Below are 27,686 nucleotides of genomic sequence, written 5' to 3'. Positions count from 1 at the left end.
GTGCTGTCGTGTTATTTGAGTTTCTTGGCTCAAAGCATTCAATCTCTTCATTGAACAAATGCAAGCATGAGTCCTTTCATACTCTGCTTTTTCAAGTCCCAACATTCTTAATGTCAAATAATCAATAATATCACATGATCGCCTTATGGATAGCTCCAAAAGAACCAGTGTGGTATTTGCAAGGATGAGTTTGTATTTAGTCATATATTAACTGTATGATAGCAAAAACTTGGATGCTGATGTAGGTCCACTTCATATGCAAGGATTCTAGTCTCGCATGGTGAGACATATTTTGGATGCTCGTATAGATCAAACTAGCTATTTGGGCCAGGTTATAGATCAAATATTAACAAAGAGGGTCGAGCCCACATCCTATGTAGACTAAGGTGCTACAGTACAAGTTATTTAGGGCTAGCCATGGGTTCGTAAGATTTGTGATTGAATTTGGTCTGACATCAGGACTTAAAGTGCGATTCTATATCGTATGGGAATATCTTAGATATTTATATAAGATTCAGAAATTCAAATAATATTTTTTGGTTAGTTTTTTTGGATGATCGACTCCCTAATTGCAAGGGCATACACAACTGGTTCAGTAGTACCAAGAGAAATCATTGAAGGTTGTGTCTTAAACCATAGCTCTCACGGATGAGTATGCGACAGATGGGTGTTCGATCTACAATTAAGATTGATCCATTGAATTATTTTCTGGCTTTGTTTTAAGAGATTCGGATCACACCTTCAGCAATTAAACTTGTTACTATAACTTATCTAATGAAAATGGATTCTATTTATGTTGCTATGATCTCAGTTCATCTGATGGAAAACTTTATTTAAATGGCAGCAATCTATGAGTATAGATACAATAAAGTTCATCATTAGTGTGATCACTGTCTCTTAGAAAGGTGCCCACAGTTGTTAGTGGAGGGAGAAACCTACTTTTCCTTGGACACAGAAGCATAAACAAGACAAGGAAACATTGTATTTCTCAAAAGAATATAACGAAGCAGGAAGGAAAGCTTTCTTTTCAATTATTTTTCTTTTATTTCCTTATCTTTTCGCAATAAGATTTTATTCCCTTGTCAAGTTGTCTATTTCGATTGATGGCAAAATGTTTGGCAAAGTTAGAACACACAACCCTTCTGAATCAATTTCTTACATATATTTGTGGAGCTTTGCACCAAAACAATGGGTGGATGGTTTGGAAGCTATATATTGTCTTCTGAAACACTTATTTCTGCAACCAAAAAAAGGTTGAGAGCCCACTCTTTCAGATATATTAAAATTTGACATCTAGATATTTTATTGCAAATGATAAAGGGTTACAAACAGCATCACTCAAAAAACAAACAGCATCACTCGATTTGCCAAACAAAGAGGTATATAGAGAGAGAAAAAGACAACACGTTTGTATCTAATTTATTAAGCTAGGATTTCATTAAGAGCTTTGGGCTGGGCAGTGACCTCTCCGGCCTTCTTCAGCACCTCCTGCTGCTCCATCTTGGCCATCTTCTTGAGCTTGGCAAGCTCCAGGTCCTTGCTCATCTTCCCTCGGTACATCTCAGCGAACGTGATGGGCTCATCCAACACTGGCTTCTCTCCCTCCCTGATTGCCAGTGGGTACACAATTGCCTCAGGGGCTGGGTTTTGGAACGTCGCGATCGACAGCCGTTCATAGTTCGAGTTCACCACCGCCTGGTGGTCGGCATTCTTGAACCGGCCATTACTCAGATACTGTCTCAAGGAAGCATCCAGTTAGAATCAGCAAGAAAATTCAAGTGCTGTTTTAAGGAAGCAGTGTTTGACAGGTCGCTCCGGCTTCATCAGTGAATGAAATGTATATGGCTACACATTTTTCACAGTTTATAGTTTATAATTTTCTTGAAACTAAAACAACACACTAGCTCACTTGGCTATGATGTACTCTAGTTTCTTTCAGATACTTTTGAGTACCATTAAGGGTGCATACATTAACTAAACAATGACATACTCAAGGTAGTGTATCTGTTGGTGGTAATCTTCTAATTAGTTCATTTCAAAGCAAGATATGCCGTCTCGATCTTAAGCTATGTACCAATATCACATTATCACTGCATCAGTACAGTACGACACATGACCGATTCGACATATGGAACCAATATTGGCACAGTATGTCTCGTACCATTCTGTTCCATATGGTAAAACGAAGCTTGCTTTAAAATATTTGTATTACTAGGAAAACCTGCATTTAAAAATTACCAAGATTTTATCATATCATCCATGAAAAGCATCCAACTTTGGATCATATCATTCACCCAAGAAATTATAAGAAAGACTTTTTTGGGGCATTTTTTTGATATTTTCAAGGCATTTCCACGAGTTTGATTCATGCTAGCACTACTAAAAACGATATTATCATGAAAATGTATTAAAGGAAATTGTATATTTAGTAACAATTTGATACTTACATGGCCATGGTCCCCAAGGTTCACCACTAATGCACCTGCCACTGGCTGAACGGTGATCCATGTCTTACCTCCGTCCCTTGTAGCCTGGAGGCCACCTACTTGGTCCTGGAATAGGAGGGTGATGGTGCCCGGGTCTGTGTGCCTCTTTAGGCCAAGGGTGAGGTCCGGCTGGGGGCATTTGGGATAGAAGTTAACCACCACCTTCTGATCCATGTCCACACAAGCCTGGGTCAGTGCCTCCTTGTCAAGCCCCATGGCCTCAGACAATACTCCCAGAAGCTTGCATGCCAGGTTCATCAGCTTCTCGCTATACGACTCGACGGTGGATTTCCACCCTTCCGGCTTGTCCGGCCACCTTGAGTAGTCCCGAGCCCGAATCGGGTATGAGAAGAATGTCACAATTTCTCTCCAGTCTTGCACTGCTTCCCCCTGCACATATCGTTCAAGAAACGGGAAAAATTTTGACAACTAGAATGTTAGTTTCTTCTTCTATGCTGTTTGAATACAATCCTCTAAATCATTAATTTGTGGAGCCATTATTTTTATAGATTTTTTTTTTTGGATATTCTCCTAAATATTGAAATTTGTATGAATATCTTCCAAAATTGATATTTGCACATACTACTATTGGCATGCTAATTCTATGCTTGCCGGTCAAAATGTGAAGCCAACTATGAGAATATGGAGGTGTCTGAGGTATAAAATGTAAGCATATATTTGATCAAGATTATTTTTTGAATATAAAGGCATTATATGAGTTGTTGAGTTCTTGTTAATTCATCCCCTCATCTACAAACATGAAGTATATATCTTGTAGGAGAGGAAAGGTGAGACTCATATTGGACACATGAATCACAGAAAAATGATAAAAATGGTTTTCGCTTATTTTATTTTCCATGCATGCTTCACTGCTTCTCGTGGAGGCTAATAAAAAATGTCAGGCTTTCTAATTACAGTTCCTTACCATCTGTTGAATTCATTTGATTCATTCAGAACATAATCAACATCAAGAAACAATAGTAAATTATATAGTTTATTACAAACTTTTTTTTTAAAGAAAATGAATTAAAACACTAAAATAAATGAGTTCTGCATTAAAATGAAGAGAATATCAGCGGACTTTGAGATTTATGTTAGGGCCTTTCATGACATTACCCTCTATTTTTCCTTTTGAGAATTGAGAGAGACTTAAAGCAGTTGCACCTGTTCTAATTAAGAACGCCATACCTGGAGATGGCTGGAAACTATGAATCCACCCTTCTTGCCGCCGGACATGTCGAACCGGAGTTTTTCCTCCGGCGGCAGTGCGAAGAACTCCTTGGAAAGCCTCGTCATCTCGGAGATCAACTCTGCATCAACACCATGATCCACCACCTGGAATATCCCCCAGTCCTCGCACGCTGCCACAATCTTGCGGCAAATCTCCTTTCTCTTCTCACCACCTTCCCCTTCCTCCTCCTCGTCGATCCCTGCCAACGATATCACGGGGATATCGTCGCTGAATTGGTTGTACGCCACCTTCGGTCTCTCGTCCTCGTCCCGAATGAAGCTCGGACGCAGCGTCTTCTCGTCGGTGGCCGTCGGAAGGAATGGCGTGGCAGGTGCCATTTCTTCGATCACTGATCTCTTTCTTCTTCTCTAACAGTGGAATTCTTCTAAGTTGGATGTAGCTGAAGAGGCCAGTGGCCATGGAGTGAGCTTATAAAGTTGGGTCCATAGGAGTGGCAGCTCCAACTACCACTCTTGGCCCGTGACAGCTACCACCTTCGCTCACCTTCCTCTCCTTCTCACACACACAGTCTCATAGTATTTGTGAGGTTTTCCTGCGCCATGCGTGGAAGAAGAGGGGACTGATCTGATGTCATTAAAGTTGTGTGCACTCGCATTCCTGCCCTATTTCCACACCTAAGATCACGAGAATGGACGGTGATGAGCAGAGTGAGGGGGGAGTGATGGAAGGGAAGAGAGAGTTTGGTGGAGAGAGTTTAGTGTGACACCTGACGCACGCTCTCACCTGATGGTCAACGTTATTTTGGTCCGTTTGCTCGTAATGGGATTCCACGTCCCTCCATGGACCTGGCCGTGAAAAAAACCCCCTTTTTACCGGATCTTTAACGGCGGCTCAAGAGGAAATCCTTTCAAGTTCTAATCCCCCACTGTAAAAAGAAGCTACTATAAAAAAAAAATGCCGAGTTTTTTCTTTCTCTATATAAAATTTGGTCAGCTTGTTCTAAAGCTACGGCCTAACTTAGCTTATAATCTTATAATTTTGTTGGATGTACTAGCTCAATTCACAAATTTTATAGAATTTTCTACTTAATTATCCAAGTAGTCCCTAAAATAACCAACACGCCCTTCCCCACCTATCTACTTGAGGCAAAAATTTCTAACACTCTGCTCTCTGCTCCTCTTTTTCTCTCTATTTTTCTTTACTGTCCCTTCTTTTGAATGTTATACTCTCTTTGCTGTAAGAGAGAGTGAGTATTTTATTTTGAGCATCTTCCTTGGATGCTATCCTCTCCACAACTTTGAATGATGGTGGTGGTGGTGATTGACTTCAATCAGATGATATGTTGAAATGCTGGTCCGGGTCCCTTTATTCCTCTCAATACCATTTATTGTTTTTATGTTGACTTTTTTTTTTGTAAAAGATGGTTAGAAAATTGTTTCTAACTTTAATCGGTTTTCGTAGAGAGAATTTGCAAGTAAAACATCATTCCTTCCTATCTTGAAATGGTTAATGACTTCAAAAAATATAAACAATTTGATATTCATGACTTGTGCTTGTATGGTAATAAAGTTCATATAATTCTTATCTCACAAGACACAACCTTGATTAGATTTATACTCTGATAGTGGAGAGGTGAAAGTATCGATCTCTTGCAATGATAAATATTAAATTCTACATTCCAAACAATAATATAAGGCTTGTTACTTTTATAGTCGATGAAGATGTTTGTATTGTTTCTTTTTTTTTTTTTTTTGCTGAAATAGAAGTATCATACATAACGTGTACAGATAATGTTCGTATTGTTTTAATAATCTATCTTAAGTTAATAATCATAGTGCATACAATTTTAGATTATAATATGTTATTTGGAAATTATCTTATACACAAATATATATGTTTGCTAGCATAATAAAGGGTTTTCTTTTCCTTTTAATAGAGATATGCTTTTTTGTGAATTTGATTCTTTTATACATTTTTCAGGGTGCAAAAACGTTTACAAGGACTTGCTCAGGTTGGTCAAAACCAAATACTCGCATGCTTGAAATCTTCTCAAAATTGAAAAAATTGAATTTGATGAAAATACTTTCTAGGTAGTTAATATATTAGCTAATAGTAAACTATACATCAATACATACACAAATATGTGCACACAAGATTCAAATGGTGGTAGCGGCAGCAGTGGTGGTAGATATAGTGGTAGTTGAGGAGATAGTATTGGTGGTGATGTTCAAAAAAAAAAAATTCTTATTTTTAAAAATATTAAAAATAAGGATTTCTTACTTTAATTTTGTTAGAAGTAATGAAAGTGACTTTCAATGAGCAAAAATAAAAAGAGAATATCAAATATATTTTTTTGACTCGCTTTGCATAATTTTGTTTTTTAAAATAAAAAAATAAGAATTTAAAATGATGCCAAACAGGCTTAAATATTTCATTACCATTATTTGAACTTTGATTAAATGTAAAACCCCTCTCCCTACCTAAAGAAAAGGAAAGAAAATATGCACAGAGTCATTGTTTCAAATATTGTGTTCTCCAATTGTTTACCCAGTAATCTTAAGTGTGAAGATTTAAATTAGCAGTTTAGAGTATCTAGACAGCTAAATAAAGTTTCTGGGATCTGCCATCTAGAAGGCGTTATTATTCATATATGGAATCGTTTTGCACCATTTTTGAATAGAGGCCTGAAGCAGATGTATGCTGAATATTTTCTTTTTAGTCTAGGCTGTAAGCAGGAATGAGAAGAGATGTAGAGTCTCTCTCCTTGTTGGGCTTGCTGCAATGGGAAACTTTAAACATGTAGGAGAAAAAAAATTATAGATCTTGTGGTCATATATGAGATGGGATCTGATAAGCATGAACCAGGAAAACCATATATAGTTTGGTGGATTTTCTCTAGCTAAATCCTGGTTATTTTTACCTTCGCAACTGTATCGAAAATTTTTCCTTCTTGTAAATTTCAATTTTGCTTGCATGAAACAGCTTAGAACACATTGCAATTTTGCTTGTATGATACATCTTAAACCTCCCCTACCATCGATCGATCGTGATTTGCAGAATGAAATTCAAGGCAAGTTGCTATTTTACGAGACGCTAGCAGGTAGTCAGATTAGGGAATGAAAGTAATGGATTGTTTGGAGGCAAGTGGATAGGAGGCAGGAAGAGGATGTCCTCATTGATTTTGCTAGTATACACCTCAAATTTTGTTCTTGGAATCAAATTGGATAGCTTTGAATCTGTGATTTGAGGTTTTCTTTATATTAAATTTATTTCATTTTTAATGGTTTTCTTACAGACTGCTCATTGTCACTTTAAGACTGCATCATGTCATTGGGGACGATCGATCGAAAGCAAGAAAATCTTTATTTTTTTTTAATGAAGAAAGCAAGAAAATCTTGTGTATCCATTTGTTATGTAGTTTACTGTTGGTTTTAAAGAAACTTTCAATTTATTCAATTGTTTGCTTGTACACTAGACAGCAATTCTATCAAACTTCTAAGGTTACAGGCCCTTTATTGGAGTCTGCAAGCAGAATGGTCATGGTCATGAACTCCTGATCCCATCCTACCATCATTAGAGTGATGCATCCAGTCATTTGTTGATCAACCTGTAGAATTGTGCTCAAATGAAAGCCCTGTGCAAGAGCAGCTATGAATGAGTATAGGAATGCAGTTCAGAGTAAATCTATTTGTTTTGCTTCAGCAACCTCTACATTTATTTTTCATGGCAAGGCCTTGCTGATGAAGATTGATGCAGATTAAACCAAACGATACATTATATACTTTAGCAGTATTGCATCTTTCATGTTTGATTTTAGCTGTTCTTGAAATATAGTTTATAATATTGTATTATTCCTTGTAAAGAGAAGGCACACTGCTATGGTTTTGAATTTTGAACTCACAAATAATTTCTATTCATACTCTGTATATTTATACAATCAAAGAAGCATAATTTTAGGCGTATAAAATATGTAACTGAAAAGAAAATTTACAACACAATAAATGGCAATATTTACAAAAATAAAAAACTGATCCTAGAATCATGGGAGGCACAAAAATCTGGCAGTGTTTATTGCGGTAGCTGGACTTGAGTTGTCACTTGCTTGATTGATCCTAGAATCATCGGAGGCACAAAAAATCTGACAGTGTTTATTGCGGTAGCTGGACTTGAGTTGTCATTTGTTTGACTGATCCTAGAATCATTGGAGGCACAAAAAATCTGGCAGTGTTTATTGCGGTAGCTGGACTTGAGTTGTCACTTGCTTGACTAATCCTAGAATCATGGGAGGCACAAAAAATCAGGGAGTGTTTATTGCGGTAGCTGAACTTGAGTTGTCACTTGCTTGTTTTCTTCATTTTCCTTGATACGCCCCCACAAGAACGGGCTACCATCGGATAGGCCGATCTTGTTTCTTAGATAGTCTGTCCTTTGTCTTGAAAGCGGCTTGGTGAGTAAATCTGCGAGCTGGTCATTGGTGTGCACATACCGAACATTAATAATTTTTTTCTCAACCAAATCTCGCACAAAATGAATGTCTATTTGGATGTGTTTCATCCTTGAATGCTGGACAGGATTAAAGCTTAGCTGTGTTGCTCCCAAATTATCACACAAGAGTATAGGTGGTTGTGATAATGAGAACTTCAGTTCTTGGGATAGAGATAGCAGCCACATGGACTCTGCTGCTGCTGTTGCTAAGGCCCTATACTCGGCTTCCGTTGATACACGTTGCTTTTTGGAACTCCATGAAATGGGTGCGTTACCAAGGAAGATGAGATATTCTATCATCCAAATTGCCGGCCCAATCAGCATCCGAGAAACACGTGAGTGCTGGGCTTGATGTTTTTGTTATATTGATGCCGTGAAAAATAGTGTTCTTCAAGTAACGCAGCAGTCTTTTAGTGGCTGTCCAATGAGTTTGTGCGGGACAATGCATAAATTATGAGAGTCTATGTCACGCCCCGAGCCCGAGCCCGGAGCGCGGCAGATGCCGCACGCCCATGCGGCGGGCCGCACGGGCGCACAAGGCGGCTGATCAGATCAATGATATCACACATGCCTAAAATTTGGCATTATATATATATATAAATAAAATTTTACAAAATTTCCAAAATTTGCATATATCAACATAATTCAAATATTTTAGTTAAACTAACCAAAATTCTAATTTTAGCAAAAACTTCCAAAATCTATCGTGCTCTCCAATCCCGTACGATCAAGCTTCTGGATCTGAAAAATAAATAGAATAGGATAATGAGCTACACTAGCCCAGTAAGCAATATAATATCCCAGAGTGGGGTCAAAGCATATCAGATAATTAATCAAAATGCAAAATAATGACTAGAAATTAAATCACAGATAAGCACATTTTTTTTTCTTTCAAAACTCATCATCATTTTCACAAAAACTCTGATACGGAAATTCCAGCATATGTAGGCTACAGCCACGAAATCCAGTGGCATGGGTCGCACAAAGTGCCAAACACCACTATTATTATATATCGGTGGTACGGTGTCCAAACATCACTATTATTAAACACCGGTGGTACGGTGTGCAAACACTACTATTCTAATCACCGGTGGTACGGTGTCGAAACCGGTCTCTCACAGATACAAGTCGACAAGGCCAACGAATAATCCCGGCCAGATTATAGCCATGCTGAGAATACATACATGTATACAAAATAGATTTTTCATCATTTACCCAGTCACATTTTTCAGATTTCATAACACATAACATAAATTTCAAATGATATTTAACATGCATGACCCATTTTACTAGGTACAAAATATATCTCAAGATTCAATCACTAATAATTATTTTATCAAATACTTTGAAAAATACAATTTGAGGTATTAAATTACTTACCTTTCCTTGCCTAAATTCCATTTCAAACAAACAGATCAAGTGCACCTATTTAGATATAATAAATTTTTTTGTTAATTTCAGGACGAAGCAAAATCTAAAGTACTATTGGACACAGCCCAACAGGGCCCCACACGACTGAACTGAGCCCAAATTGGACCCATAAATGGGTACGGCCAAATAGGGTCCAACAAGGATGAAGTGGGCACAAGTTGGGCCTACAAAGGGGTACGGCCCAAACTGGGCCCAACATGGTTGAACTGGGCCTAAGTTGGTCCACGATGGGCCTCCACTCACCTCTTTTTTTTTCCCTTTCTTTCTTTCTTTTCCTCTCTTTTTCTTTTCTTTTTCTTTCCTTCATGTTTCTTCCCGAAGCTTCCCGTAGCTCTCCTTTTTTTTTTTTCTCCTTCTTTCCCGAATCCCGAAGCATCCTGTGCTCCCATCTTTCTTCCTTCCCTTCCTTTTCTTCTCCCCGTAGCTCTTCCCCTCTCTTTTCTTCTCCTCCTTCTCCTCTCTTTTCTTCTTCCTCTCACCTTCCCACTCTTCTCCCGTGAGCACAAAAGGAGGAAGATCCCAAAATGGAGCTTGGGGAAACCCCACGGTGGAGAGGGAGCTCGGGAGGAGAACCCACGGCGGAGAGGAAGCTCGGGGAAAATGGCCCGAGGCCGGCGGCATCCGAAGCTCGGCCTCCTCCTCCTCTTTTCCGTGAACACAAGGGAGCGGTCTCTCACCGGAGTGCTCGGGAGGCCCAGGCCGAAACCGGCGGCACCCACAGCAGCTGGCCCTTTGATGGGTCTCACGGTCCAAAGCCCCTTTCCTTGCGCTCCTCGCGTGTGCCTTCAAAAACGATGACGATAGACCGATTGTAGGCAACGCCCGGTGGAATATTAATAATGCAAGAAGAAGATCAACAATGAAAGCAAACTTGATTTATATTCCTCTAAATTGAAAGCAAATGACAAGAACAAAGAAAACAAAAGAAATCTAGCAAGAGATTGAGAGATATCTTCCTAGCCCAATCTAGTGGAGATTGATGGATCTACCACTAGCCCAAGTCCTAGAACATAAGATCTAAGGACCGAAATCTATTGAAGGCCAAACCCCCCAATAGCCCAAGCCTTACGGCCGACTCTCTCACAAGAGAAACAAGACTCAACTCATTGATCCTTGGATGCCCTACAATGGCCCCTCACTACCTTATTTATAGGCTAAGCCCTAGACAAAACTAAGTAACTCATTTTTGATAAACATGGCATATTATCTTCTCATGGATCCAAGGCCTTTTCCACCGTTGATTGGCATGAGATATATGGCTCAAAATCACCCAAGAAGAGGTCCTCCCGCAGTTGGTTAGACATTGATCCTTGGCCGTTGAATGGAGGCGGATGGATGGCCGGATCTGCACGGATCCCGCGGACTGGGCGCACGGGACGCGTGTCCCGGATGGTCGCGACGTGTGTCTCGGTTGGGGCTGGAAGAGTCCTAGTTCGGGAGGGACTGGGACTGGGCACGCAGGCTGGGCGCACGGGACGCGTGTCCCAGTTGGTCGGGTCGCGCGTCCCGACTGGACGTGTCCCAGTCCGGGTGGGACTGGGACTGGGCGCGCGCGGCCGCTGGCGCACGGGCGGGCGCAGGCGGGCGGGCGCGCGGCTGGGTGCGGGCCTGGGCGTGCGGGCACTATGCGCTCGGGCACTGTAGCTGGCGAGGTTCTTGCCCAAGAACCTCGCCGCACTGTAGCAAGCGAGGTTGGCTACGACCGGATTTGGCTGCGGCTTGGCTTCGGCGGGGCTACGCGTGCGGTGGGTTCGGCCAAGGTTGGGCATGCTTGGCCGAGGTTTGGGCATGCATGGGCGCACGTTTGGCTCAGCCGAGGTTGGGCGTGCTCGGCCGAATGAAGGGGCTTGGCCAAGGCTTCCCAAGCAAAGTAGTTGGCCTTGGCTTGACCCCCCGTTGGCCTCATTGTGGTCCGATGGCCCTCTTTGGTTGGCATGGCTACTTTAGCCCTCGGTTGGTGTGCGGTTGTTGCTCCTCTTGCGGCGTGGCTTGCGGAGGTCCTCAACATTTTCCCTCCCTTGAAAAACATCCTTGCCCTCAAGGATGAAGTTAGGGTACCGCTGAGAGACCTCGTCATGGTCCTCCCATGTAGCATCTTCCTTGGGCAAGCCGCCCCACTGAATCAAGACTTGCCAAATTTTGTGTTGTTCTCGGCCTCGTCGCCATATGCGGTACTTGAGAGCTTCAACTGCTTGTAGAAGTAGCCGACCCTCCTCATCAAATGTGGGTAAGTCCGGTGCAATTAACGCTGGGTCACCAACCTTCTCTTTGAGCCAAGATCCATGGAAGACTGGATGAAGCTGAGATGAGGCGGGTAACTTCAGTCGGTAGGCGACCTCTCTGATGCGTTCTATGATTCTGAATGGCCCATAAAATTTTTGAGATAGCTTGTGGCTGAACTTATTTTTTAATGATTTTTGTTGGTAGGGCTTTAGCTTTAGGTAGACAAATTGGCCAGGGTTGAAGACAACTTCTCGGTGGCCTTGCTCGTAGTACCTTTTCATTCTTTCTTGTGCCTTCTGGAGCTCTCTTTTTACATTTGCTAGGACTTCGTCTCTTGCCAATAATTCCTGCTCAACTTTCTCACTTCGGGCCGTACCCCTCTCATATGTAGTCAATAGTGGCGGGGGTCTTCCATACACAAGTTCAAAAGGACTCAATTTAATGAATGAATGGTAGAAAGTATTATACCAGAATTCAGCCCAGGGTATGAAAGCTTCCCACCGTGATTGTTGCTCATGGCAGAAGCAGCGCAGGTTTTGCTCCAAGGTCTTGTTGACTATCTCTGTCTGTCCGTCTGTCTGTGGGTGGTAAGAGGAACTGGCTTTTAGTTTGCTTCCTTGCAAGGTGAACAGCTCCTTCCAGAAAGTACTCATGAAGACTCGATCTCGATCGGTGACGATGCTCCTTGGTACTCCATGGAGTCAAACAATGGTCTCCATGAATGCATATGCAACTGACTTGGCTGTATAAGGATGTTTAAGAGGTATGAAGTGTGCATACTTACTTTGCCGATCAACCACCACTAGGATCACCTCGTAGCCCTTGCTTGTCGGTAGACCCTCGATGAAGTCCATGGTCAAATCCTCCCATATCATGTTCGGATTGGGAAGAGGTTGCAGCAGTCCGGTGGGTGCCCGTGGATCATATTTGGTCTTCTGACATGTCTCACACTCGGCCACCAAGGTTTTGACGTCGTGCTTCAACCCTTTCCAATAGAAAAAGTGCTTCACACGAAGATAGGTGTGAAGACAACCTGAATGGCCACCTTTCTTGCTGTTGTGGAAGTGGTCTAAGATGTTCCTTCTCAAGTTGGGGACGTCGGGGACATAGACATTTTCCTTGTAAAAAATCAGACCATCGCGTACCTTAAATTCTGCAACACCCGTAGCCGCTGCATCTAGTTTTTCTTGGATTTCTTGTGCTCGGGCGTCGAGCTTTGTTGCCTCGCGAACTCGGTCCCAAATCCTCCAATCAACGCCGCTGATTGCTGCAAAATTCTGCGGCTCGTTCATGTCTTCAGCCACCCACAACATCTGATTGTTCTCCCTTCGCGACAATGCGTCAGCCACTTTGTTTTCTTTGCCGGGTTGATAGATGATGTCGTACTCAAAACCTAGCAACTTTACAAAAAATTTTTGCTGTTCGGGAGTCACTATCTTCTGTTGAAGTAGATGGCGAAGTGCTTGTTGGTCCGTGATGATGGTGAAGCGTCGGCCGAGAAGGTATGGCCTTCAAACCTTTACTGCATGTACAACTGCCAACAATTCTCTTGCGTAGGTGCTCCAAGCTTTCTTTCTTGGCCCTAATGCTTTGGAAATGAAGGCCAAGGGTCGTCGTTCCTGCACCAAAACAGCACCTATACCTTCGCCACTAGCGTCGGTGTAGACCTCGAATGGTTTGAAAAAGTCGGGTAAGGCAAGTACCGGTGTTTGTGTCATAGCTTCCTTGAGGTCTTCAAATGCCTTGCATGCTTGAATGGTCCACATGAAACCTCCTTTTTCAGCATGGTGGTCAGCGGCTTTGCAATCAGCCCGTAATCCTTTACGAATCGTCGGTAGTAGCCTGTTAGCCCCAAAAATCCTCTTAGGGCCGTGATATCCTTCGGCCATGGCCAATCGAGCATGGTTTGAATTTTTCGCTGATCCACACGAACTCCTTCGGCTGAAATTATGTGGCCCAAGTACTCGAGCTCTGCTTACGCGAACGCACACTTTGAAGGCTTGATGTGAAAGTGGTGCTCCTCCAAGGTGCGTAGAACAATCTCCAAGTGCCCAAGGTGCTCGTCCATGGATCTGGAATATATCAATATGTCATTAAAAAATACTAAGACAAACCTTTGCAAGTAGGGTCTGAAAATTTCGTTCATGGCCACTTGGAATATTGATGGTGCATTGCATAGATCGAATGGCATCTCCAAGTACTCGTAGTGACCGGAATGTGTCCTGAAGGCCGTCTTGTGCACATCCTCCTCTTTCATTCTGATTTGATGGTAGCCGGCTCGCAAGTCCAATTTGGTGAAGAACTTGGCACCATGCAATTCATCGAGCATCTCGTCCACCGTAGGGATCGAAAAACGGTCTTTGATGGTTGCTTTGTTAAGGGCTCGGTAGTCGGTGCAGAATCTCCATGAGCCATCCTTCTTTCTCACCAATAGAACGGGTGTGGAGAAGGGACTCGAGTTATATCGGATCAGCCCCTGGCTGAGCATTTCATCAACTTGGCGCTCAATTTCTCCCTTTTGAAAGTGCGCGTACCTGTATGGTGGAACATTGACCGCAGCAGTCTCATCTTTCATTTGAATTGGATGATCAAAGCCTCATTGTGGCGGGAGGGAAGTAGGCTTCTGGAGGACACTTTGATGAGCCTCTAACACCCTCTAGATTGGTGGTGGCAGCCCCTCAAGTACTTGCTGCTGCTGGATTTCTGCATCATCTTGGAGAGGATCTTCTTGGTTCGGGCTAGCCATAACAACGGCAAAGCAACTAGCCCCTCCTTTGTAAAGTTTTTCTATCATGTTGGCCTCGTAAGGCCGTACTTCCTTGCTGCTCAAGGCCGTCAATGTCCTCTTTCTGCCACCGAGTCTAAACTCCATGGTCATTGCATCGAAGTCGGTCACCATCCGACCTAGACTACGTAACAATGCATTTCCCAATACAATGTCTAAGCCAACTAATTGAAGTACATGTAGGTCGGTTTTAACTCTCACCACTTGTACATTCATCTTTACATTATTAACAATTTCAGCACATAGTAATTTTTCACCACTAGCAATTTTGACTTCAAACGGTGAAACCGATGTACCTTTGAGTCCAACCTTTCGTACGATTGCTGAGTTGATGAAATTGTGAGAAGAGCCGCTGTCCACTAACAAGGAGACCTCATGCTTGCCGATCCAAGCTATGAGCCTCATTGTGGAGGATTTTGATGCGCCGCAAAGTGCATTGAGTGACAATTCAGCATGCTGATTTTCTGCACATGGTTCGGTCTATTCGGAGTGATCTTCCTCCTCGCTGCTGCTGTATGAATTTTCAGATGCAGCGGGCTCTTCGTCGCTGTTTGCATCAAGGACGTAGACTTGGCCGGTCTTGCAACGATGCTCCCGGCTCCACTTTTCACCACACTTAAAACATAGCCTCTTTTTTATGTAATCTTGCAGCTTATCACGTGACAACTTCTTCACCTCCCTTTGCTGATTTTTGGAGCTTGTTGAAGTTATCTCTTTGGATCTGAAATTTACCTTGGATGGTTGTGGTTTGGTGAACTTGCTGATGGCACCATCCTTGGTTGAACGTCGTTTTGGATTATAGCTTTGGTCTAGGATCTCCGCCATGCGCATTGCCTCTTGTAGCCACGTTGGTCGTTTGAGTTTGATCCCCTTGGCTAGCCATGGTTTGAAGCCGTCAATGAAGGTACCAAGCAAGGCTTTGTCGGACCATCTGCTGACCATAGTTTGTTATTGCCAGAACTCATCGATGTAGGTCTGGACTTTGCCCTCATGCCCTCCTGTTTAAGTTTTGCAAGTTGACCATGGTGATTGACAACGGGGGATGGTCCCCATTGCTTCATGAATTCGTCCATAAAGGCAGTCCACCCCAACCTTCTTCCTTCTTTCTCATACAAGGCCCGGATCCACCTCCACCATCGGCTAGCCCTACCATCTAAGTGGAAACTAGCTAGGGTCACCCGATCAGCCCGTGGGATGTCATAAACGTTAAAGTATTGATCCGCCTTGTCAAGCCACTCATATGGGTCTCCTCCACCAAACTTTGGGAAGTTAATTTGGGTTTCCTAAGCCCTTCTTCTCTAGGCCGTGGACTCCTATAGTCATCATCTCTAAAGTCATTACCCCACATGTTTCTTCCTCTTCTTGCCATGGATTCTCTTCGGCCATGAGGCCTTTGAGCATGGAAGGGCCGTTCTTTGGGTTCACTATCGGCCTCATCATGATTGTTATGGCCATTACTAACCTTCTCATCATCAAGCCACCTCTCAAACACTAAGCCTTCGGCTTCTATCCTTCCTCCCATTCGCCCATGGTGCCTAATGCCATGATCTACATGATGTGTACCCTGAACACTAATGGCATCCCTCTCATACCTTGCCCGGCCCTGCCGTGCGGCATGTGACCTAGGCACTTCTTCTTGCACCCTCTTATGTCCCCTCTCTAGCATCCTCTTTTCCAACCTCTCCATGTTGGCATTGTTTTCTTCCTTATTTCAGCCATATTTGCAGCCATAGTATTGGACAAAGTTTCTAATGCCCGGTTAAGGTTGGCCGAACTAACTTCAAGGGCTTCTAACCTCCTATTTTGGTTGCTATTTTGGGGAGACTCCATCTCCTTTTAACCCTCTGTTTTAGGACTCTAAAACTCTGAGACAACAGCCCCTCTAACTCCCAAAAACCAGACTCAATCAAGCCCCAAAGACTTGCTGCACAAAAAATTTCTAGACTGCAGAAAATTTCTGCAGCAGTCTACTGACTCCAGCAGCCAATATCTTCCTCAAAATAGAACCAAATCAACACGTAAAGATGCCTATTACAGTGACTAATAAGCTCTGAAACTCTCCACAAAAAATCAAAATCAAAGCTTCAAAAAATTATGTTCTTAACAGCCCAAACAAACATCTTGTTGCAGAATTTTTCTGCAACACAGAAACTTCTCACACCAGTCCCCAAATCTCCTGCGGTTGTCACCCAATGGATGAACCAACCCACCTGGCGTGTACACCACTCAATCAGCCTCCGACAGGGGTTTTACAATAAAAACAGAAATTAAACATTCCCCAATCGAATACAAATTCAAACCCAAAATATAGGATGCAGAATTTTTATGAACTTCACCAACAACTATGATCTGATTTCTAACTTTAGATCTAACAGAATATGCAACACAGATTCAGATCTAGAAGATTGGTATTCAAGCGTTACCTCCTTCAAGGAATATCTCTCAATGAAAGCACCAATTTGATGGGGGCTCACGGTCCAAAGCCCCTCACCAAGCCCCTTTCCTTGTGCTCCTTGCGTGCGCCTTCAAAAACGATGACGATGGACCGATTGTAGGCAACGCTCGGTGGAATAATGCAAGAAGAAGATCAACAATGAAAGCAAACTTGATTTATATTCTTCTAAATTGAAAGCAAATGACAAGAACAAAGAAAGCAAAAGAAATCTAGCAAGAGATTGAGAGATCTCTTCCTAGCCCAATCTAGTGGAGATTGATGGATCTACCACTAGCCCAAGTTCTAGAACACAAGATTTAAGAACCAAAATCTATTGAAGGCCAAACCCCTCAATAGCCCAAGCCTTACGGCCGACTCTCTCACAAGAGAAACAAGACTCAACTCATTGATCCTTGGATGCCCTACAATGGCCCCTCACAACCTTATTTATAGGCTAAGCCCTAGACAAAACTAAGTAACTCACTTTTGATAAACATGGCATATTATCTTCTCATGGATACAAGGCCTTTTCCACCGTTGATTGGCATGAGATATATGGCTCAAAATCACCCAAGAAGAGGTCCTCCCACAGCTGCTTAGACATTGATCCTTGGCCGTTGAATGGAGGTGGATGGATGGCCGGATCTGCACGGATCCCGTGGACTGGGCGCGCGGGACGCGTGTCCCAGTTGGGGCTAGAAGAGTCCCAGTCCGTGAGGGACTGGGATTGGGCACGCAGGCTGGGCACACGGGGCGCGTGTCCCGGTTGGCCGGGTCGCGCGTCCTGGCTGGACGTGTCCCAGTTCGGGTGGGACTGGGACTGAGCGCGCGCCAAGCTCGTGGGTGCTGGCGCACGGGCGGGTGCAGGCGGGCGGGTGTACGGGCGCGCGGCTGGGCGCGGGCCTGGACGTGCGGGGGCCTGGGCGCACAGGCACTGTGCGCTCGGGCACTGTTAGGGGTGGCAATCGGGTCGGGTCGGGTCATAAACGGGTCGGGTCACATGCAGGTCGGGTCAGAAAATCATAAACCGGAACCCGACTTGTTTATTAAACAGATCAGAAATTACAACCTGAGCCTGACCTGTTTATTAAACAGGTAACCCGATCCGACCCGTTTAACCTGTTTACCCAATCCGACCCGACCTGTTTAACCTGTTTGCCCAACCTGACCCGTTTAACCTATTTAGACCTGTTTAACCTGCACAACCCGACTTGTTTAGACCTGTTTAGACCCGCTTAACCTGTTTAGACCTGTTTAGACCCGTTTAGACCTGTTTAACCCGTTTAACCTGTTTAGACCTGTTTAACCTGCCCAACAGTTAAACGGGTTAAACGGTTTAAACGGGTCAGACATCTAAAATCTGTATACGATCCAATTAATAAACAGGTTAAACGGGTCGACCTGTTTATGACCCAAACCTATTTAGGCCAAACCCAAACCTGTTTATGGCGGGTCGAATACGGGTCGGGTCATATTTTGCCACCCCTAGGCACTGTAGCAGGCGAGGTTCGTCCTGCCGAACCTCGCCGCACTGTAGCAAGCGAGGTTGGCTGCGGCAGGATTTGGCTGCGGCTTGGCTTCGGCAGGGTTGCGCGCGTGGCGGGTTCGGCCAAGGTTGGGCATGCTTGGCCAAGGTTTGGGCATGCATGGGCGCATTTTTGGCCCAGCCGAGGTTGGGCGTGCTCGGCCGAATGAAGGGGCTTGGCCAAGGCTTTCCAAGCAAAGTAGTTGGCCTTGGCTTGACCCCCCGTTGGCCTCATTGTGGTCTGATAGCCCTCTTTGGTTGGCATGGCTATTTTGGCCCTCGGTTGGTGTGCGGTTGTTGCTCCTCTTGCGGCGTGGCTTGCGGGGGTCCTCAACACCCTTTTCGTGGAGGAGACGCACGGGTGAGCCCCCCCTTCTGCTCTTTCTTTCTCTTTCTTTCTTTCTTTCTTTCTTGCTTGATTTTTTTTCTCCTTTCTCTCTCTCTGTCTCTCTCTGTGTGTGTGTGTGTGTTATCCCAAGCAAATCGGAAGGGAAGAAGGCTGGGAAGAGAAAAACTAAGATGGTCGGAAGCTTACCTAACTTCGGGGAGGAGTCATGAGCACTTTCTCCGGCGATGCTGGCGTCCGTTCAGGGAGCTCGGTCTCCGAGGAAGGAGGAGAACAGTGAGGAAGGAACAGTAACGTAGGATCAAGAAATAGAGAGATGGGTTCTAGAGAGTTCGACGACTGAACACCGTACATCCACTTCTCCCCCCTTCCCCCCCTTCGTGGCAACCGATAGTGGCCTCCAGATGGGCTGCTGACTTCGGTCTAGGTCGGCCCATCTGGCGGCCCAATACTCGCAGTTTATTCACTGCGAAGCTTATATCAGGTCTTGTTAAGGACAAGTATTGCAATGCTCCAATCACTCTTCGGTATTGTGTTGAATCAGCTGATGAGGAACCATCTGCCAACTTTAGAGGTATTGAGGTAGATAGAGAAGTTGTGACATCCTTAGCTCCATCCATACTCGTTTTATCAAGTATATCTCGGATATACTTATGCTGAGTTAGATACAAGCCTTCTTTGGTAGGGATGACCTCAACACCAAGAAAAAAATATAATGATCCCAAGTCTTTGATGGAGAATTTTTGTCCAAGTTGATCAATAATGCTTGCAACGAATGTCGAATTATTTCCAGTGAGAATTAAATCATCAACATACACCAAGCAATAGGCAAGTATGGAACCATCATGAAACACAAATAGAGAAGAATCAGATTTATCATTGAGGAAACCAAATTCTAACAGTGCTTGTTTGAGGACAGAGTAGTAAGCATGAGGTGCTTGTTTTATTTTGCCTTTGTAAGACAACAAACATGATATGGTTTTTCCGGATTCCTAAAACCAGGTGGTTGCCTCATATATACTTTTTCAGTGAGATGCCCATGAAGAAAGGCATTATTGACGTCTAATTGCCTTAGGGACCAACCTTGCATAACAACAAGGGTTAACATAGTGCGTATGGTGACTGGTTTTACTACAAGACAGAATGTCTCTATGTAATCCAATCCTGGTCTCTGATTGAACCCTTTTGCCATGAGTCTGGCCTTGAATCGATCAACAGATCCATCAGCATGCCTCTTAATTCGAAACACCCACTTACAGCCAACAATATTACAATCACTCGATGGTGGAACTAGTTGCCATGTATTGTGACGCATTAAAGCAGTCAATTCAGAGGACATGGCATCACGCCATCGTGAATCGGTGAGTGCTTCAGTAACACTCGTGGGTTCCAAGGAGGGTGGAAGAGGATGCTTAGTGACTACAAATGATTTTTTTAGCTTATAAATATTGTTCATAGAATGGGTAGTCATGCGATGAGTGCAGACTTCATTATTTTTAAAAACATTGGATTCATGCACTTCTAATGGAGAAATTTGATTCGAAATCAAGGTAGAGGAAGAGGGATTACTTACTTGGTGAGGAGGCGGTTCAGGAGGTGACCCAGTCGCAGACGATGGCGAGACTTCAGCACCCAATACCGGAGATTCTAGAGCTTGAAGCGGAGCGAAGATGACTTTTGGCAACGAGATCATGACTGAGGGATTTTCTTGGACTGATGTAGGTGAGGTGGGCACGGGAGTTTTAGGGCTTGTGTTTTGAAAAGGAAAAGTCCCTTCTTGGAAGATGACATGCCGAGAGTGAATGAGCTTTCGTATAATGGGCTCAAGGCATAGATATGCGTTTTGGGAGAGTGAGTAACCCACAAATGTACATGGTTGGGCTTTGGGCTCAAGTTTATGTTTGTTATATGGCCTAGTTAAGGGATAACATAGGCAGCCAAATTGCTTGAGCTTGATGTAATTTGGGATTTGTTTGAACAATTTTTCAAATGGAGATTGATTGTTCAATGTCGAGGTGGGCATGCGATTTATAAGATATGCAGCAGTTTGAAATGCGTATGGCCAATATGAGAGAGGCATGTGAGCGTCTGTGAGTAAGGTGAGACTAGTCTTAACAAGATGGCGATGTCGTATGTCGTCTTTCAGACATACCATTTTGTTGTGGAGTGTAGGGAGCGGTTGTGTAATGACTAATCCCATGGACGGAAAGGTAAGATTTGAGGCCAATATATTCTCCACCATTATCGGAGTAAAGACTCTTTAGTTTTGTATTAAACTTATTTTCCACAAGATTTCGAAATTGCAGAAAAATTGTTTGAACATTGGACTTATGAGTCATAGGATAGAGTCAGATATATTTGGTATAGTGGTCAACAAAAATAACATAATATTTTGAACCATCAATACCAATTTCATGAGATGGACCCCAAACATCCGTGTAAATTAATTCCAGGGGAGTAGTGCTAGTGAGACCATAAGAATTAAACGGTTGACGATGAGCTTTATTTTGAGAACATGAAGTGCAAAGAGATAGATGTCTATGCTTATTGGTGGGTAAAGAAAAAGCATTAATTAAATGACGAACAATTTTTGAAGATGGATGACCAAGTCTTTTGTGCCATCCATCGGTGGTAGTATGTTCATGAACATAGACAACGGCATTTTTGGAGTTTGCTTCTAGAGTCTCCGGAAATGGGTACACTCCATCTTCACATTCGCCTTTGAGTAGTGTCGCCCCCGTGATCCGATCCTTCACCAAAAAATAAGTAGGATGAAATTCAAGGTAAATATTGTTATGCTTGGTAAAGTGGTGAACAGAAATAAGATTGTTTTGAATTGTGGGAACACAAAGGGTATCACATAAATGAAAAAACACGATTAGACGATGCAAGGGATAATGAACCAATATAAGATACAGGTAAACCTGATCCATCACCGATTACCACCTCATCAGTACCATCATTCAGTATTTATTGACAGATTAGAGAGGTCGGTGGTCATATTGTGAGATGCCGCCGAGTCAGCTAGCCACTTTTATTTTTTTATATTAAAATAGTAAACTATTTTCTTAATTAGAACAGTAAACTGTTTTATTTTTTTGTTTAACAGTAAACTATTTTCTTTAATTAAACAGTAAACTGTTTTTATTTTTTATTAAACAGTAGACTATTTTTTATTAAAACAGTAAAATGTTTTCTTGATTAAAATAGTAAACTATTTTTTTAATTAAACAGTAAACTATTTTCTTTAATTAAACAGTAACCTATTTTTTTTATTAAAACTGTAAACTATTTTTTGGGCAGCTTTTGGCCGTATGGCCAATTTGATCACACCATTGGCACTTCGGCTTATATTTCCTGTAGCCCGAATTGGAGGAAGACTACTGCGAGGGCCCATTTTTGTTATGTCCGTTGTTGCCGCGGGGCTTGTTGGAGGAATACTTAGGGCTTTGTTTTTGCTGTCCAGGAGCTCCTCCTTGCCGATGAGAGTAATTGGGAACAAAGCTTGCTGCTGATTGATTCTCCAATCGTCGAAGGTAACTCTCATGACCTACAAGAAGATCATGTATTTCTTCAAATTTCAGAGAGGTCTCTCGAGCACGAATGGGTGCCACAATTTCTCTAAATTCGGGACCCAATCCATTGAGGATGTAGAGAGTTAAGTCATCTTCCGAAACAGGATGATCAATGACTGCAAGTTCATCGGCAATCACTTTGATTGCTTGAAGGAACTCAGTGACTGTACGATTTCCACGAGTGATCAAGGTCAAATCCTCCTTGAGTTGCATCACATGCGTTCGTGATTTTCCCACATATAAACGGGTAAGTGTTGCCCAAGCCTCATGAGATGTTTTATATGCAGCAAGGAGTGGGGTAATAGTGGTGGAGGTGGAGGCAAGAATTGCGTGGAGGATGAGTTTGTCTTGGCGAACCCAGTGGGAGTTCGCGACTTTGGAGGCAGCGGAGTTCGTTTCATCAATAGTAGGACATTTTTTATTACCAGTGACAAAGTTAATAAGATCATAACCAATGAGCAATGCTTCAACTTGAGCCCTCCACTGAGGGAAGGTAGAAGGGGTGAGTTTTTCCTTAATGGTAGTTGCGGCATTGATGGTGATAATTGGGGAATCAGTGGTAGATGTAGGAATGGCAGCCATGTCGCAGGAAGCAAGAAAGGATAGACACTTGTTAGAGGTTTGTGGCTCTGATACCATAAAGAGAATGCACACTGCTATGATTTTGAATTTTGAACTCACAAATAATTTCTATTCATACTCTGTATATTTATACAATTAGAGAAGCATAATTTTAGGCGTACAAAATATGTAACTTAAAAGAAAATTTACAACACAATAAATGGTAATATTTACAAAAATAAAAAACAGATCCTAGAATCATGGGAGGCGCAAAAATTTGGCAGTGTTTATTGCAGTAGCTGGATTTGAGTTGTCACTTGCTTGACTGATCCTAGAATCATGGGAAGCACAAAAAATCTGGCAGTGTTTATTGCGGTAGCTGGACTTGAGTTGTCACTTGCTTGTTTTCTTCATTTTCCTTGATACCTTGGACTGCCTTTTGTATCATGCTATATCAGAAAAGTATTAATTAACCAATCCCATTTTTTCCATCCTTTTATTGTGATTGCTTCTTGTTTGTATACGTTTACTATACATTCCACCAAATTCCTATTTCATAGCAATCATCACAAACAAAATGGTTACATTCCTTCGATAGCAATCCAAGAGTACAGTTGATTAAGGCCCTGTTTGGGAGAGCTTTTAGAGGGCCAAAAAGCACTTTCTGGCCCTCCAAAACTACTTTTAGCTAAAAAATGGTGTTTGGTAAATTTTCTGAAAAGCTGTTTCAGCTTTTGCGGGAAGCTGAAAACAGCTTTTGGGGGGAAGCTCCAATTTGGAGTTTTCCGAATCCCCTCCCTCTCCCCCGCCGCCGCACCCTCTCCCTCTGCCCCGCCGTCGCACCCCCTCTCTCTCCCCCGCCCCCATGGTGGGGAGGTGCCGAAGAAGAGGAAGACGGGTGGTCTTCCCCTTCCCGCAGCCGCCGCCGGCGATGATGTCCCCGTCACAGAAAGGGGCGGTGCCGAAGAAGGAGGTCCCACGGTGGGGAGGGGCCGAAGAACAGGAAGAAGAAGGGGGTGCCCTCCCCCTTCCTGCGGCCGCCGGCGGTCACGACCCGCCCTCCTCCCGCATCCGCCACGGCCCAGCCCGGTGTTGTCGGCCTCGCGGGAGAGCACTTTCTAGGGGGCCAGCCGCGGCCGCCGCTGGCCACGACCCGGCCCCCTCCCGCGGCCGCCGCCGGCTCCGGCCCGGCCCCCTTCCGCGGCGGCGGTGGCTTGGCCCCCTTCCGGCACCGCCGGCCGCGCGAGAGGAGAAGAAAGGAGAACGGGGGAGAGGAAGGAAGGAGAAGAAGAGAAGAAAAAAAGAAAAGAAAAAGAAAAGGAAAAAAAGAAGAAAAGAAAAGAAAAAAAGAGAAGAAAAGAAAATTTAAAAAATATAATAAATAAATAAATAAATATTTATATAAATGAATGAATGAATGAATAAATAAGATAATAAATAAATATATTTCAACATTATTATTTATTTACACTAATAATTATAATATTTATACCTTTTATTATTGTATTATACTATAAATATTATATTATATTACATTACATTATAATACATTAATATATTATTTTAAATAATTTAATATTATGTTATATTATGAGAAATTAATTTATATTAATAATTATAATATTTTATACCTTTATTATTGTATTATACTATAAATATAATATATATTACATTATATCATAATATATTAATATGTTATGTTAAATAATTTAATATTATATTATATTACCAAATATTAATTTACTCTAATAATTATATTACTATTATGCTATATTATAATAATATTATTTTATATTACAAAAATATTATACTATATCGTATATTTATGTATTAATATATGTTATGTTTTATTATGTTCTGTTGTATAATACTATGCAATGTCCTTTATGATAATTTTGTCATACAAAAGTACTTTCTCAGTTCGTTTACCAAACACAAAACAAAGTACCATAACACTTTACGAATGTAGTTACCAAACAGCAAACAGTTTTTTATAACAGCTCTACTTCAGACAGCTCTACTTCCAACAGCTCTACTGCCAACAGCTCTCCCAAACAGAGCCTAAATCCAGTAGAAAATCAGCATTTCACAGGGTTTGTGACTTCAGTATGTAATAGCCATTCTCTGTCACCAAGCCCCTCTGGCATATGGTATTCTATAGTCATATGTTAGCCTATATACACCCAAACACCCCAAGAGTGTCTGCAATCCAAAATTTCTTCTGACCTCTTGAGAGCAATATACCCTGTGATTTCACCTTTTGTCAATAGAAACTGGATGGTCTTTCACCTTTTTTACTCATAAAACTTCTAGATTGGATTGAGAGTTCCTTTACTTTTTGGTCCGATTCAATAATTGATTTAGTGAAATAACCTGCATTGTCTCTAACCATAGGAAAGGGACATATGAATAAAAACTGTTCCAAGGTTACATCAATTAATAAGTAACTCCAAGGTTGTATTTGGTGGTGAGAAACTCCATATCTTCAGCACTGCTCATTTGATTGAAAGAAATTCCAAGGCCACTTGTTTGTGGCATTTTCCAGGTTTGAGTTCTGATAATTGTATAATGTGTAATTTGTGGGAACCTAGATCAAGTTGGGAAAGAAAGAAGAAAGGCAACTCCTCCATTCATTTCAAATGAACCAGCCAATAGTTGGCAAGTTGATTCTTTCAATGAAGCTATGACTGCGCCATTTTATGCCATCTTCACCTTCAAGACCTTCCTGATAAAAATATCAGTCCTTACTGGGAGATCCATGTGGACCATCAGGAAATCATTTGCTGTATACTGGTATTGGGCAGTATGATGATGATAGGCATTCAGGCAAGCAGGGAGATAATGGCGGCGACAAGGAGCATGCTCGTGCTCTCTGAGATGGCTTCTCATGTCGTTCATCTTTATGCAGCAGCGAAGTGGACTAGAAGCAAAGATATGGCAGTCTGACTGGAAAGATCATGAACAGAAACAATAAACTCACAGACATGTAGTAAGAATTTTATAGTTCTCATTTTGATCAGAAAAATCCTTCCAGATAACTTTTACTTCTTTTTTTTTTTTTGGATTCAGAAAGGTCATGACAAACTCTGGAGACATGAAAAATGAAGGCATAAAATTAATGAATCTAAACATTAATTCCTGATCAATTAGAGGTTTTTAATCTCATAACATTAAGACTATGGCTAGTGCCAAAGAATATAGACAGAGAGAAAACACAGTTAAAGAGGTAGCATCTAGGATTAGCTCAAGTCACATCTGATGACACTGCTTTCAACGTTTTAACTAATGGCTGAGCTAGAGTGAGAAGCACAATAACCTTTCAATCATAGATGGCTTCTAAATCAAAGAGGTTCCAAGTCCAAAGAAAACAGAAGGTTCTCTTATCGGTTGTGCAAGGAGAAGCATTGGGCAATGGGAGCACTGCTTTTTGACAAATAGCACATCACTAAGAGTTGGTTGTTGAATGGGACCATTCTTCGGTCAGCAATCGTCAAAATATGCACTGTGTGGGCTCTATGATCTCCGCTCATGTGATGTTAGATCTGCCGGGGGACAACGAATCATCATCAAGACTTTCTAAAGTTTATGTTTCACCATTTGCATTTTAGACATGAATTGTTCATAAAGGAGGTTGCAATTCCTAGTAGGTAAAGCTGGAATTTAGGCTGTGTCTTGTTTCAGATCTCCTAAAAGTAGGTTAGCAATGGTTTTCAACATCAACAGAAAAAGCCATGGCTGCTAACCTGAGATCATTGCGTTAATTCTAAATGTTGACTTAATAAGGATGCTCCTTATGAACAAAGTGGAAGCATTTGAACTTTCGATGAGCTTTTAAGGTTGACAAGAACATATACATCTAAATTGACCTATGTTGATCGGTTTAATTATAATTTTTTTTTGTGAAACAGCTGCTAAAAAGTAAAGCGACAAGGAAATATGAATAGGAAAGTTTAACAGATGGTGACAATCATGTTTGGCCTTGCAAGATTCATTCATTTTGTGGTTGGCATTAATTAAACATTGAGTATTGAACTGAAAAGAAAAGATTATTTCACATTCTGGATTATTTCCATGTAGGAAATTCAGGACTGATGAGCCCATGTTGTAGTTAAAAGTTTAAATGACTTTAATGGTCCACATGGTACTACTAGGGTTGAAAGCTGTGTCCTTGACACCAAGATCAGCACATGGATCACCTCTGCATGCATCCAGTACCTGCAAGAATAAGAGACTTCCATGTCAAAACTGCAATTGTGGTGTCATATACCTCACATTACTCCAACAAGTTGAAGGCAAACAGTTTAGATTTTTATTAAAGAAAAAGGAAAAAAAGAGAGAATATGACATGGTCAAGACCCACATACAATTAGTGGCATGCTGTGATTTGAGCCTGTAGACCTAACTGGCATCTGAAAGTGAGCATGATAGGCCAAGCTTCATGACTTGTGCTTCAGATATGGTCCCCAAACTGTCACAAGAACTCCAGATGGGTTGTGGATGTATGTGGCAGTGGCAGAATTGACTAACAGGTTAGGCTCAGATAGATTTGCATAGAGCTGACAAAGTAATTAAAAAAAAATCCAGGTAGTCATTTAATAGACCTGGATATCCATCTAATCTTGCAATGACATATCAATCATAAT

General features: G+C 42.2%; 1 protein-coding gene and 1 long non-coding RNA gene across 2 annotated transcripts; one reads left to right on the top strand and one right to left on the bottom strand.

Moving 5' to 3' along the window:
• Nucleotides 1-1,275: 1,275 nt before the first annotated feature.
• Nucleotides 1,276-4,138, bottom strand: LOC120108474 (flavanone 3-dioxygenase F3H1-like). Its single transcript, XM_039122075.1, has 3 exons — nt 3,675-4,138; nt 2,448-2,876; nt 1,276-1,734 (listed from the first exon to the last, which is right to left on the bottom strand). Exons 1-3 carry the CDS (start codon nt 4,053-4,055, stop codon nt 1,423-1,425), a joined length of 1,122 nt encoding a protein of 373 aa, XP_038978003.1. The 5' UTR covers nt 4,056-4,138; the 3' UTR covers nt 1,276-1,422.
• An 18,264-nt stretch (nt 4,139-22,402) lies between these two features.
• LOC120108471 lies at nt 22,403-26,864 on the top strand. The gene is made up of 2 exons (XR_005509812.1): nt 22,403-22,443; nt 25,635-26,864. It is a non-coding gene; the product is annotated as an uncharacterized LOC120108471 (long non-coding RNA).
• Nucleotides 26,865-27,686: the final 822 nt, after the last annotated feature.

Source organism: Phoenix dactylifera, unplaced genomic scaffold, assembly GCF_009389715.1.
Source record: "Phoenix dactylifera cultivar Barhee BC4 unplaced genomic scaffold, palm_55x_up_171113_PBpolish2nd_filt_p 001348F, whole genome shotgun sequence".
NCBI lineage: Eukaryota > Viridiplantae > Streptophyta > Magnoliopsida > Arecales > Arecaceae > Phoenix > Phoenix dactylifera.
This window is presented reverse-complemented; position numbering and strand designations above follow the sequence as displayed.

Excerpts from the sequence above, each read along its gene's own strand:
- LOC120108474 (XM_039122075.1), bottom strand. The coding sequence starts at position 4,055 with ATGGCACCTGCCACGCCATTCCTTCCGACGGCCACCGACGAGAAGACG. Across the intron at positions 2,877-3,674 it reads TAGTTTCCAGCCATCTCCAG|GGGGAAGCAGTGCAAGACTG; the intron begins GTATGGCGTTCT and ends CGATATGTGCAG. Across the intron at positions 1,735-2,447 it reads ACCTTGGGGACCATGGCCAT|TATCTGAGTAATGGCCGGTT; the intron begins GTAAGTATCAAA and ends TCCTTGAGACAG.